Here is a 15,270-nt window from a genome sequence, read left to right as displayed (position 1 = left end):
TTGGCAGTCTTTCTCCAACACCACTGCCATGTGACTCATTGGTACTATCAGTCCAATTGCCTAGAAGGAAAGCATGGCAGTGATCTTCTAATTCACACACCCATGTCATTAAAAAAAGAAAACTGAGTATACATCTCCCAGTACATATACTACCATACCGTAATGTATTATGTACATTATAAAATATACAAAAAAGAAAATGAAAAAGATACAAATAGAGGCTCTAATGTTTTCATTCTGCAACCCAATAGAGTACATGCAGTGAATTAATTCATGCATGAAAGGCTACACAATTGCACCTCTTGCAACTTCTGTATTTCATTTAATACCACAAACCACCTGCAGCTTTACATTTCAGTCATGTTGGACTTCTTTGTGATTTCCCAAGCACAACTGGCTTTTTGGATTCTATTTTTTGTGTGTGTGTATACTGTTCCTAGAAATTCTTCCTTGCATATACCTTCTTGCAAACTTCTCTTCACCTTCCTAAACCCTACTCAAGAATAACCTCTATGAGCTCTTGCCTGATTCCCTTCCTCAGCCCCTTCACTGACTTCGTTGGGTGCTCTATTACCGCGTTCATCATACTTTCTTACAACGATGGGCTTGGACATTTATTTTAGTGCCTAGATCAAGAGTTCCTGGAGGACAGAAACTATGTGTTTTTTATATTTGCACCCGCTAGGTCCTTAAGCAGAGCCTGAAATAGACAGTATTTAAGCAAATGAAGAGAGGAGTTAGCCAATATTATTCAGTGAAAAGGGATTAGAGTTCATAGGAGTAGTGTGCTTTTTTTTTTTCACTGTCTCATGAATGATATGAAATAGTCAAGATATTAAAGAATTGAGGAATTGTGATTGCAAGCACTTGTTATGAGGCATTTTTATTTCTATTATTATTTCTACAATCCTAAACTCAGATGCCACCCAAATAAAAACAATCTTTCATTCTGCCTACATAGGAAAAAAAAAGTGGAGACTCGTTGATTATTCATTTAATTAAAAAAACAAACAATTATCTAAATTGGTGATTCAAACCACAAGAGCATATTTAGTTGAATTACTTGGTTTGGCTGTTTACAATGATCAAATCAACTAGATTACTCTCTACCTCTTTCACCTTGGCCCATGAGTCCTCCAAGTTATTTCTTACCACCTCTGAGATGTGGTTAAAAAGTGGGCAAGAACTCCTATGGTTCCTTTGTGCATACATCAAGTCCTGGACTGTTGAAAACATTAAGCACCTGAACTTTGGCTCTTTTGAGGAAAGGTTGTATGCATGTTAGTTTACACCCAGTTATCTACCCATCTAACTCCATTCATTCATTTAATCAATAAACTGCCTGTCTACTAGGCATCTGGCTTTGTGCTAGGTACTAATAATTAAAACTCTGAGCAAGAAAGACATGATCTCTGCCTTTATGAAGGTCAGAGTCTAGCAGAGACATAGGACCATAATGACAGAACGTGATAGGCACCGTAATAGGAGGAGGACAGGGAGCTGCAGAAGCTGCACTGAGAGAACCTCCAGGGTATCTTTTAGGAAATTTAAGCAACAGTTTCTACTGATGCAATCTTATAACTGAAAGAGATAATGATTCACAAAATATTTGCCACTATTTATAATACTGACTTGAATATTGGCCTTATTTATCATCTGTTCTGTCTCTTCAAATAATTACCTTGTCCTCGGGAACAGTCTGAACAGGTTCTAATGGCCACACAGTTGATGAGATCAAAATTAACAAAGGTTGTGTTAGACACCATCAGTTCCCATCTTTTAGGAGTTTTAATCCCAGATGACATACACGGACTTCCCTGTGATTTAAAAGAAAAAAAAGATGAAAGCAGAATAAGAAAACTGGACACATGAATACAATTCATAATGCATGAATAAAAACAAAGATAAAAAAGCGAGCTGTTGACTAAGAGAAAATATTTGCCAATCACACATATGACAAAGGACCTATATCCAGAATATAGAAAGAACTCTCAGATTTCAACAGTAAGAAAACAGACAATGCAATTCAAAAATTAGGGGAAAAAACCTTCAAAAGATAACTCAGAAAAGAAAATATACAGATAGTAAATAAGCACAGAAAAAAAAAAATGTTCAACATCATTATTCACTAGGGAAATACAAATTAAGATCACACTAAAATATACTATGTACCTATTAGAATGGATAAATAAAAATACAGTGACAATAGTAAGTGCTGATGAGGATGAGAAATAATTAAAACTCTCCTATGTTTCTAGTGGAATGCAAAATGAGACAGCCACTGTGGAAAAGTTTGGCAGTTTCTTATAAAGTTAAATATGCCCTTATATGACCTAGCAATTCAACTCCTAGGTATTTACCTTGGAGAAATGAAAACTTACATTTATATAAAAACCTGACACAAATGTCCTTAACAGTTCCATTTATAATCACCGAATCTGGAAACAAGTCAAATGCACCTCAATAAATGAATGGATAAACAAACTGCATTACATCTATCTAATGGAATACTATTCGTCAATAATAAGGAATGTAATATTGATACAGGCAACAAGTTAGATGAATCCCAATGGCATTCAGGAGTGAAGGAAGCCAGTCTCAAAAGGTTACATACTCTATGACTCCATTTATATGACTGTTGAAAAGGCAAAACTATAGTGACAGAGAATACATTAGTGATCGCCAGTGGTTTAAAGTAAGAGGAGGTTGTGGCTACAAAGATGGAGCAAGGAACTGGAATGGATGCAACTGTTCTGTGTCTTGCTTGTGGTGATGGTAGTTACACAAATGTGTACATGTGTTAAAGCTCATAGAATTGTACATCAAAAAGTCAGTTTTGCTGTATATTAATATATTTTAAAAACTTTAACAAAAAGTCTGAAAAGAAACAATAAGTGTTTTCATGATTTTCCACAAAATCTCTTTGACAAACACTATCCAATCAAGTTGCTAGTGCCTTACTGTTCCGTTGTTAAAAATAGTCTTACATTTGAGGATTACCAGAATTTTTTTCAATAGCTCCTAACATGAAAAATGATGAAACAATAAACAAATAGCAGAAAAGAAACCCAGTGGACACAAAGCTAGTCTAGAAATCAGAAGAAAACAAAAACTATAATTAATGGCCTCAGAGAAATAAGTATATTATATCCTTGAAACAAAGAGAAGCCTAAAATATTATTTTTAGAAAAAAAAAAGTAGGAGAGTAGAAAAAAGAAATTCAATATCATAGAGAGTAGAACAAAAAGACAAAGAGATGGAAAATTAGTAAGAACATTAAGACGAGAAAAACATTCCAGGAGGCCCAATATTTAAATAATCATAGTTTTAAGGAAAAGAAGAAAATACAGGGGAAAGAATCATCAAAGAAGTAATTAAAGAAAACTGTCCAGAAGGAAAGGATATACTTTTCCAGACTGAAAAGTCCCACTCAGTATCTAGCACAATGTTTAGAAAAAGAGCCACAGCAAAGTGCATCATACTGAAATTGCAAAACACCAGGGACAAGGACAAGTTCCTAAGAGCTTTCAGAGAGAAAAAAATAAAAGGTTACATATAAAAATCCTGGAATCTGAGTATCTTTTTTTTTTTTTTTTGAGACAGAGTCTCACTGTGTTGCCCTGTCTGGAGTGCAGTGGCGTGATTTTGGCTCACTGCAACCTCTGTTTTCCGGGTTGAAGTGATTCTCCTACTTCAGCCTCCTGAGTACCTGGGACTCCAGGCACATGCTACCACATCTGGCTAGTTTTTGTACTTTTAGTAGAGACAGGGTTTCACCCTATTGGCCAGGCTGGTCTCGAACTCCTGACCTCAGGTGATCCTCACACCTCGGCTTCCCAAACTGTTGGGATTATAGGTGTGAGCTGCTGCATCCTGCCCTAAATCTGAGTATCTTAAAACTATTCAACCTCAAAAGCAGAAGGAGCTACAAGATGATGGAATATTGCCTTCAAAATTTCAGTGCAAAATGAACTTCAACCTGGTATCCTATAACCAACAATCTGCTAATCTGCTAATAAAGGTAATAAAGGGGTCTCCATATATAGCTCAGAACTTTTACCTTCCATTGTTCCCTTTTTTTTTTTTCTTTTCCGGAAAGTTACCTTAGGCTATGTTCAAACTGAGGAATTAAGTCAGAAAGGAGGAAGATGTACAAATCAGAAACAAGAGCTCCAATACTAGAGAGACATGAAGGAAATCTCCAGTATAATGTTCTAGGGAGATTCCAAGATGGAGCTTTGAAACCCTTCCTATACATTGCTGGTGCAAGCATAAACACTCTGGATTGTTGCTTGGCATTATCCACTAAAGCTACACGATGACGCAGCAATTTTACAACTTGGCTTATATTCAACAGAAATGCATGTACATGAAGACCAGAAGGCATATAGAATAATGCTTATAGCATCATTATTTGTAAATAACCAAATTTACAAATGATGAAAACAATCAAATGTCCATTAATAGCTATATGCTTTAAAAAAATTGAGGTTGAGTCATAAAGTGGAATACTACCCAATGATTGGAAGAAGAAATACTTGTCAACACAGAGAAACATGAATGAATCTCACAGATATAGTGTTGTGCCAAAGAAGCCAGGTACAATAGAGTTACATGCTTTATGATTCCATTTACACAAAGTTCAAAACCAGGAGAAATTAATCTATATGGATAGAAGGCTGAATAATGCTTGCCCTTTGGCTAGCGAGTGTGGAGTGGGGTTGAATGGCGGGACATGAAGAGGCTTTAGAGGAGCTGATAACGTTCATTCCTTTATTATTAGTTTTTATTTTTTAGAGGCAAGATCTTTCTCTGGCAAAGTTCTATTTCTTGTTCTCAGTTGTATACATACACCCGGTTGGTTTGCTTTGTAAAAATCCACTGAGCTATTCCCCTGTGATTTGTGTACGTTTCTCCATAAATGTTATATTTCCATGAAACATTGACCTTAAAAAGTAGGACAAATACTAGAGAAAGGTAACATATAAGAGGAAAGGGTAAGGAAAGAAGCTAAAGGAGTTTAATGTCCTTGTATTGCTTATGTAAAGTTTAACAGTGCTGATGTAATTTAGACTTTGTTAAGACAAGCAGGCACATTAAAAACTTAAGGCCAACAGCTAAAATAATCATAACAGAATGGATAACTTTCAAATGAGTAAATATAAAAAGGTGATATGCAAGACAAATCAAAATAGAAAAGAAGAAAAAAACAGAAACCAAAAACGGATTGCAAACTGAAAGCGCAAAATAAGATGGTAGAAATAAATGCAAATATATGGGAGACATCAGCATGTGGAAGGTAATTGAAACCACTAGAGAAAATGAGATTTCTCCCAGGGAGAGCTAGTACATTGAGAAGAAAAGGGGCCCTACAACAGAATTTAAGGAAACAAAAAGATGAAAGGTCTAAATTGAAGAAGACAAATCCACAAGTGAAAATGGGAAATCACCCCTAGAGAAATAGGAGGAAGAATGAAGCAACTCCATCAGCATCTGTCTGAATATTTTTTAAAGTAGCATCATCTGCTCAAATTAATTACAATAACAATGACAGCCATTCTACAGATACTTTGATAAGTAGGGTGACTGTCATTTAAATTAAAATTAGATTTTTTTTTAGTGTGAAAGGGTATGTTAATTAGACAGAATGCTGGGACAATAGGTATAACAAACTACCTTTGCCAAAGCCATTTTCCATGTGCAGTTGAAGAATATTTGACCAGGAGTGGGAGGATATCAGGGTGGTCCTAGCTCCACAATACTAGGCATGAACCTTAAACTGCCATTCAACTTTCCAAGCCTCCATTTTCCCCTAAATTTAAGAAGTTTAACCAGATCATCTCTTAGGTAATAGTTGGCTCTTTAATTATGTGGTTTTATGATTTGGATAACTAACCAGCATCTAGACATCCCCTAGAACAAAAGTGTTTAACATTTTCCATCAGGGGACTCTTGTCCTGTACTTACTAAGAGACTGAAAGGCCCTCAGCTGTACTACATTCCTAGTGAATCACACCCCAAGGGTGTGATTATTTTTGATTATCTCATGATAGGCACCCTTTTGTCATAATTTGTATCTTAATTTATGTCACTTTCCCATTAATTATGATGTCTATTTAACATCAATTAAGATACTGCAACATTAATTTACCAAGACAGTTGCTCAGTTTGCTGGGAATTTTGTTTTTAACATCTACTCTAAGGTTATTTCTGGAAAAGTTAAGAACCTCTGATGTACCGCAGCATCACAGAATCTAAATCTGGGTACCATCCTCTCTTGAAAACTACACCGTCTGAAAAGAAGAATCATCGCTCAAGGTGATAATCCTTTCAGAGGAAAAACAAAACAAAAAAACAAAAACCCTGCCAGGTATTTGTCTCCTGAAAAGGATAGTTCAAAGGAGATTTTACTAAGAAAAGTTGAGAGTTAAATCCAAGAAAACGTAGCTCCATAAGAAAATGACTTTTAAAATCTTCACATTTTTATCTATAGCTATGAAATAAATAATCTTCATTAGAAGTATAAGAATCAAAACTTATTTAAATTTCAATCAGATTAAGCACTCAGGAACAAACTGAAGAGAATAGTCTTTCCTTGGCTCCCAAGAAATCTATGATTTTCATAATGATGTGATGACTAGTATGAATGTAGCTCTAATGAAAACAAGAACATAGAGGATCCATTATAGATCTGAAGCCTAAGAGACCAATGGCAGCCATGAACCTCCCCAAGGAACTAGTGCTTCCTACCTGGAAGTACTCTTTGCCCCGTCTGCATTCTTGTACCCTGAGAAGTCATCTAGAGTCTGATTTTTATCATGTAGAAATCCATACGTAGGCACATATTAGTGAATCACATACAAAATAATGAACTAGGCAATCTGTATTTCATGATTTGACCTCTTTCTCTATGAGTAATAATTCTAAATTGCAAACAAATAAAATTCTGTAAGCTACTCATGACTTTTGTGATTTAGATATACTCATAACATTAAAGCCCTGTGTATATATGAGTTCTATTGTCAATATCACCACTATTACAAATAAAAAGCTCCTTTAACTTTTACCAATGAAATACAAGATTCACTAAAGAATGCTATTAAAATTGCATATCCTGGATCATCAGGAGGCCCAGCACATGTAATTTTGTTGTGATGGACAGCCTAAAACAACCGCACTGAAGCACTTACCTTGTGGGCAAAATGACCAAGTAATAAGCTGTCAGTAACTGAAGTATTTGCATCACTTTCCAAGATGTCAATTCCAAAATCTCTGCATGAATAAACTTGGAAGTTTTTCAGGCGAAGATTGCTACTTCTAAAAATCTATAAAATACAGCACATTACAGCAAAGGTCTGAGGCTTGGTTTTTCTTGCAGACTTCCTGTAGTTTTTAAAATTATTGATTAAGTATAAAGAAGCATGCTATATTGCATTAAAGCACCTTTTGTCCATCAATATCAGTACAGGTATCCTAAAGTTGCTGTGAGGTCAGCACTAATGAGTCTCCTTTGGTAACACCTCTTTGTACTTTTCATTTTTCCTCATAATAACCAATATATTTAAAAGATCAATGTGATTTCTCCACATATCTAAAATAAACTTGGAGTGGCCAAATCACACAAAGGTAACAGAGAAATCATCACACCCAAGAACTCTAGTGCTTAACATTTTCTGCAATGTATTATATATTAACCCATATTGTCAGAAGATTGCAAATATGAAATAAGTAGCTCAGCATGACTACAGATTCACAGTTATGTATATATATGTTTATGATAACCCAAACAGGGGTCATGTAACAACAAAATTAGGTTGGTAGAGTTGTAAGCTCCCTGCTTGCTATGGTTTAAGCCTGTCCCCCAAAAAGCATGTTTTGGAAACTTAATCCCTGATGTAAGTGTTAGGAGGGGTGTAGGTCATGAATGGATTAGTGCTGATTACAAAAAAACTTGGGGCTGTGAGTTCTATCACTTGCTCCTTCTTTGCCTTCTTTGCCTTTCTGATACAGACTGATGCAGCAAGAAGGTCCTCAGCAGATGCTGGCCTCTCAATCTTGGATTTCCAAGCCTCCAGAATTATGAGCTAATAAATTTCTGTTTATTATAATTTACTCAAATGTTATTATTCTGTTACAGCAGCACAAAGGGACTAAGACACCACTGGTCTGGGAGACAGAGTTGTGCTTATGTTTATGTCATTGACCAATTTTTTGCTATTTTTATTTATTATTAATACATAATGACCCATTTTAATTTTTGTAAGTAGTATGAGGTAGGATACAACTTAATTCTTTTGTGTGTGACTATCTAGTTTTACAAGCACCATTTGCTGAAAAGACTATATTTCCCACATTGAATGGTCTTGGTGTCTTTTGTCAAAAATCATGTTTATAGATGTATGGGTTTATCTCCAGACTCGCACTTCTATTTCATTGACATATATGTCTGTCTTTGGGCCCATATACCACACTGTCTTGATTATTGTTGCTTTGTAGCAAGTTTTAAAATAGGGAAGGATAAATCCTCTTCATTCTTCTTTTTTGGTATAGTTCAAGGGAAGTTTACTTTTTAAATTTGCTGCTATTATGTTATTTAATTTCTGCCTTATTCTTCACTAGAAAAGGGCAATTCCAAGAATATTTTTTATTATTCAAACTTTTTGATTGATCAAATCTGAGTGCACAAGAGTTCAAGCTGTAGTTCTGTATTTTTTTCCTTCACAGGTTTAGCATTTCTGATTGCAGAACTTCAAAAAATGGCTTTAATAGCATCTTTTAATATTTTCATTTTACTAGATTATTCCCTCTAGAACAAGGCTTTTCAAGAGCAGACAGACAGAGTTTAAGCCCCTGCAGGTATAAATTACTTCGCTGCATAAGAAGGCACTCAACAAATATTATAGATTTGTTACCCCTACAATATTTATAGTGTTCATGGGAAGCATTTTATAAAATTAAATCAGAACAAAATACTAAATACATTTTGGACTCCACCTGTTAGCTATCCTAATTATATATTTTTGGGCTTTCTTCATCCACAATTATCTTTCTTTTGTTGGATATATGAAATAAATGTTTGACTTCCTTATTGTGACATTATTATATGTTTGCATTCTATTTCCTGGAAGCTCTACAAACATATTTCCTCATCTATATATCTTATGCTCCAGATTTCTAGGCAGAGACAAAGTGTATGTAATTTTGTCTGTATTGCATCAAATAGTGGCCCTGAATAATTTTTATATGTTGCTGTTAATGGTGAGCATGCAAAGCTTCCTTATAAGAAAATCACTGGGAAAATGAAGAGTAAATGATTGAACCTTTTCTTTTCCTTTAAGAAAAAAATAGAAGAAAATTTAGCTTATTGACTAAAGTAAGAATAGTATCTTGAGCTAGAAATGTTTGTGCTCCAATGACAAACAGTGCTTTTTCTTAAGACTGGGGCATGTATTCTTCAGGATATTGGGACATCAAATGCACAAGTTCTGGAGTCTAAATTCTGCACTTGGTTGTACTACTAACCAATTGTGTGACCTTTGACAAGTCCCTTCCCTTTCTTAGCCTTAATTTCTATCTCTAAGTAGGGATGGAAGGAAGGAATAGGTAACCTCTATGATCTCTCCTGATTATAAATCTCTGTGATTCTGTTGTTCTCTACTAGGGTTTCCAAAAAACACACAATGGAGAAAATGACCTAACCCTGGATTAGTGACTAGGAATTTGTTTAACAGCTATTCTACAAGCACCTATGATCCATTGGTGCTTTAAAATTGTGATAGCACAGCAATGCTCCCCTTAAGGGCAAGTCATTCCCATTTAAGTAGATATGCATAATGAATTGCTGTGAGAAAGCAAGTGACAGTTTTAATTTAAAAAATAGCAACAATAACTACAAAAAAACTTACCTGGGCACCTCCTGCACTTTCCCAAACTGTGAAGCTCTGCAACAGGGTGATGCCAGTGACTTTATCCCAAGGTGGTTGAAATTTAGGGTATACAAAGAGACCATACCTAAAAAGTGAAACAAACAATGAAATTAAGCCAATTTTTATGTTTCTAACTTCCTCCTTTTTCTTATTGAAAAATACAAAGTAAAAGTAACGTATTAGGGAGAGTGAAGGTACACAGAATCTGTGACCCTCCCCCTGACTGTTCTTGCCCATCCCTCAGCCCTCCCACTTTTACCCTCTGTGACCTACTCCCGAATCCCAACAAAATGCAGATTACTCCAGAGCCCAAGCCCACCAGCCTCCCAGGGGCTCTGCATATTTTTGGAAGTTTAATTGCTCTCTCCGTTGAATTCTCTCTGGCCACAAAAGGTACATTCTGTCCTTCTGCCTTTTCATGTGACTCTCTTCTCTTTACCATCAAACTGTTACGAGCTGGAAAATAATGCTAACACAATTATATACAAAAGCCAAGACATGGAGGCAGCCAAGATGTCCATCAATAGGTTAATGGCTGGGGAAAATGTGGTATACACTTGCAATGGAATATTATTCAGCCTTTAAAGAGAAGGAAATCCTGCCATTTGTGACAATGCAGATAAACCTGGGGGACACTGTGCTGGGTGAAGTAAGCCAGACACAGAAGAGCAATAGTACATCATATCACTTAAATGAGAAATCTAAAATATTCAAACTTATAGAAGCAGAGAGTAGAATGGTGGTTGGCAGGGGCTAGGAGGAGGGGAAAATGGGAAGTATTAGTCAAAGGGTACCAAGTTTCAACTATGCAAAATGAGTAAGTCCTAGAGATATACTGTACAGCAAAATGCCAAAGTATACAATACAGCAAAATTAACAATACTATATTCTATATTTAAAATTTTGCTAAGAGGTCAGATTTTGTGTCAAATGTTCTTATAGTAGTAATAGTAATTCAAATAAAGAGGGCTGGAAGAAAGAGGTGATAGATATGTTTGCATAGATGGTGATGATGGTTTCAGGGGTGTATAGTTATCTCCAAACTCATCAAGTTGTATACATTAAATATGAACAGCTTTTTGTGTGTCAATTATACCTCAAAAAAGCAGTTTCAGAAAATACACAGGAACATCACCAAATCTTGAACAAATGCCAAAAGTGCTCTCATTGTGAGCATTCTACAGAAAAATGTGAAATCATAAGACTTACAGCCAAAATGTAGATGAATTTCCCCAAAGTTACCTGGTACAAGAATGTGCAACATTCTGAGTGAAGGAAAGAAGTGGAGCTTGTGATGTTTGGTTGGTCACGAGATGGAAAAAGTAGCCATAGCCAGCACCACACACTCTGTTCCCCTACAGAAATTAGGGAGAGTTAAAAAATAGTTACCCCATATATGATAAGGTTGCTGGAAAGAAAGACTCTTGTTTGTACTCATCCCACTTTTATATTCACTTTCTGCCAAAGTACATTAAAACTCTATTATAGACTCATTTATTGTGTTTTTCCTTTTGGGAACAAAAATATTTATATGGTTTCGATCTGTCCCCCTGCCCATATTTCATGTTGAATTGTAATCCTCAGTATTGGAGGTAGGGCCTGGTGGGAGGTGATTGGATCATGGGGTCAGTTTCTTGTGAAAGGTTTAGCACTGTCCCCCTTGGTACTATTCTCACCATAGTGAGTTCTCATGAGATCTGGTAGTTTAGAAGTGTACAGCACCTTGTGGCCCCCACCTTGTCTTGCTTCTGTTCCTGCCCTGTAAGGTGCCTGCTCCTGCTTTGCCTTCTGCTGTGAGTAAAGGCTCCCTGAGACCTGAGACCTCCCCAGATATTGATGCTTCCATGTTTCCTGTATAGCCTGCAGAACCATGAGCCAATTAAATCTCTTTTCTTTATAAGTTACCCAGCCTCAGGTATTTCTTTATAGCAATGCGAGAATGAACTAATAAAAATATTGTCATTCTTCTTCCTTCAGCCAGCTCAACTAGACTGCAATTTGCCCATCTTAATAACTGGTTTCTCATGTTCAAGCCTCCTTCTATGTTCCCACAGTGAGTTTACTTATGACATCTAAGATTCTACTCTTTGGTGAATGCAAGAGTATATGGTAGCTCTCCAAGGCAAAGGTGTACCTTGAAATCAAGCCCACACAATGTGTTCTCTCTGGATCTTTGAACAAATCAATGATCTGTCTATGGGCTGAAGGCCACATGATTTGACCTTGAACTAAGTCATGACTTAGTTCCAAGACAAAATGACTGATTTCAAATAAAGCTCTAATCTCTTCGAAGTGCTCTTGTCCTGAATAGACTATTAATTCACCTTGATATTTCTTTATACGTCTTACTATCTAAATAATTTCATGTATTTTATGTGTTCATATAAAATCTGACTTCCATATGAGTTTGGGGATCTAATTCTGATCAAACTGAACACAATGAGGTTATCTTTATAAATTCGATGAAGTACCTACAATATGTTCATCCCTATGCAATACAGTCTTAAGACAGAGTAAAAAACTGACTTCCTAAAGGTTTAAGACTGTATACAGATGTATTTTTTTTTTTTTTTGGCCTACCCAATGTTCACGTTTTTTGTTTCCAACATGTTCAAACCAAGAGACTTAATAAAAAATTCAGACTTTCAGCTTTTCTGAGCCCAAATTCCTGTGAGGTAGCTACGGGTCAGCTGAAGATAAGAAGGGCCTGCCTTCTTGGACTATGGATCATTTTTCCACAGTCCTCACCTTTCCTGTTTCACTCATTTATGATGCCTGCCTAGTCTCTGCAGTATTTGAATTTGCAACCTCAACTACAGGCAACATAGTAAATAACATGTTGGCTATTCTATGAAAGTTTCTATTTCTGCTTTCCTGAATCACATCTGAGTTCTCTCAGTATCACACTCTCACATCTCAAGGATCCCAAGCCCTCTCTTTACCATTAGGGAGAAAGAACTCTGAGAAAAATCAGGGGCCCTATCAGGCTGCTGCACTGCAGTGATGCTATTAGTGGGAGGAATGAAGGGCCAGTCGATCAAGCCATGAGACTACTTCCTATGTGCCCACGTGCATCTGACTTCTCTCAGCCTGAGTGGCTGTACAAAGCCAAGATGCCCATGTCTACCTGGAGAACAGAAGTTAAGGAACAGGCTGCTCAGGCATAAGCCCTGTGCTACATGGATGAAGGGAGTCTCCAATGCTCCCACATGATTCATCCCTGATCACCTGGGGGTTTTCCATGGCCTGGCTGGTGGGAAACAAGGAATGCCTGGAGCATCCTCCTTGAAAGTCACTCAATCCCGGGCACACAAATTATGGGGCCTGGAGATCTCATCCTGAACACTGGCAGCAGGGTCACAGTAAAGATAATGGGGAGTCATAAGGACTATGACACTGTGCCACTCAACAAGACATTAAATGCCTTTCTTTAAAAAACAATACTTCAGTGCAGCCCTCTATGCAGGGCTCAGTGGGGACTATGCTGTGAGCATCGCCTTGGAACAGTTTCTTAAACTTTAGTGTACAGCCTGGTAGAGTTGTCATATTTAGCAAATAAAAACACAGAGTGCCCAGTGAAATTTAAATTTCAGATCAAAAATAAAATATTTTGGTATAAGTGTGTCCCAAACAACATCTGAAATTTAAATTTGACCAGATATGCTGTATTTTATCCAGCAGCCTTTACCTGGGGGTATATTAGCCAAAGATTTTCAGATATTCTGATTTAGTAGGGGGGTGATGAGGAAGGGATGAGGGACAGTATTCTGTACTCTTGGGCATCACAGGGTGCTCCGATAGGTCTGCTGCAGGTGATATTTTGACCCCATTTTGAGAACTGCCTCTCTAGAGGTGATTCAGAGAGTAACGCTAAGGGTTACTAACATTCCTAGGAGACATTAAAAGAGGAGAGAAACACTAGAAAAACCATTTCCTGGTGAAGCTTTTGGCCATGAGTTGCTTTGGGAACCCACTGCAAATGGAAGCCACTGCTGAAAACTGAAGGAGGATAGAGACCTAGAAATCAGGGGGAGAATCCATTGCTAGGTACCCAGCAAGCTCAGTGCAAGTTATACTTATGTTGGATTTTTTTCTTTTCCTTAGAAGTATTTATTTTTTGAAGTTATGATGGAATAGAATAATAACACTCACAGTGAAAATCTACAGAGAAGGCACTACACTCCAGGTACTGGATTTTAGAGTCTCATTTATTTTTACGAAAGTTTTGTGAGTTTTGTGTTATTATTACAGTTTCATAGCAAAGAAACTGAAGCTCAGAGATGTTGAGTAACTTTCCCAAAGTCACAGAGCAAATAGTTGTCAGAGCCAGCTCCATCCAAGTCCAAGCCTGGAAAAGTTAGAGACTAGAGTAGAGAAATAAAGGTAGGACCCAAAGGCAGGATGCCCAATAATAGGAGGCAAGTGAAGAAACATGAACAAGAGAGTACAAGGCGAAGTCTTGTCACCAGGTCACGGGCAGAACAGGGATTTGCTGTGGCCTCCCCAATAGTGGAGACAACATATTGAACAACATCCTTTGCAGAAGTCAGTGTATCATGGACATTCAAGCAAGGGAAATTCCAGACAGAAATTAACTGTCCAAGTAAGCCAGCTCCTAGAGGTGTGCATCTATAGTCACCAGAAAAAAAAAAAGTGAATTAATCCTTAAGGCACCAGGGGTAGTGTTTGATTCCTCCAAATCTGGAGAGCATTTTGCAGGCCAGATTTAACTAAGAGTTGCTCTTTCCACACCCCAAATCCAGAGAATGTAAAAATCCTTCTCATTCTCACCACATGGGGAAAAAAGCATGCACAGCTTAGAGTGCACAGAGAGATACATGGGTACAGGTGTGGGACATTTCCCAAGAGTAGGAAGAAGACATAACATTTTGAAGAGTACATTGAAGGAGGACGAGGGTTCTGAAATTTCAGCATTATGGAGATCAAGTGTTATTAAGGCTCAGACATGTTGAGGAGGACTGGCTTCTGACACAGGAATTTTGAGCAATGACAGATGAAAAGACTGAGATTATCTGCAGTTGTCATCTACTATCAGTGCAGACAATAGGGCTATGGACTGGATGCAGACAAGGGTTAGAATTTAATGAGGAAGTTCTGACCTATCCAAGGACAGGGTCTTGCACTAGCCTTTCACACAGCTCGGGGAGTTTTACTACATCCTCAGCAAGGATGGATTGCGAGTGAGGGCTCCACACCCTTTTACTTGTAGCTATTCTGTGTTTATTTATCTTCAGACTAAGTCAACTCATTTCATCCTATGGCTTCAGTTATTCTAGACTAATATTTTTATTGACTTTAATTTCCAAATGAAAGGACTTTAGGT

General features: G+C 37.0%; 1 protein-coding gene across 1 annotated transcript in view; it reads right to left on the bottom strand.

Moving 5' to 3' along the window:
* PKHD1 (polycystic kidney and hepatic disease 1 (autosomal recessive)) overlaps positions 1-15,270 on the bottom strand; it is a 475,948-nt gene that overhangs the window by 259,443 nt on the left and 201,235 nt on the right. Inside the window, 4 exon segments of the mRNA XM_011960244.1 lie at positions 1,682-1,817; positions 7,191-7,325; positions 9,906-10,011; positions 11,169-11,281. Of these exon segments, the coding sequence (XP_011815634.1) occupies positions 1,682-1,817; positions 7,191-7,325; positions 9,906-10,011; positions 11,169-11,281 (490 nt within the window).

Source organism: Colobus angolensis, unplaced genomic scaffold (assembly GCF_000951035.1).
Source record: "Colobus angolensis palliatus isolate OR3802 unplaced genomic scaffold, Cang.pa_1.0 Scaffold51, whole genome shotgun sequence".
NCBI classification, from domain to species: Eukaryota; Metazoa; Chordata; class Mammalia; order Primates; family Cercopithecidae; genus Colobus; species Colobus angolensis.
This window is presented reverse-complemented; position numbering and strand designations above follow the sequence as displayed.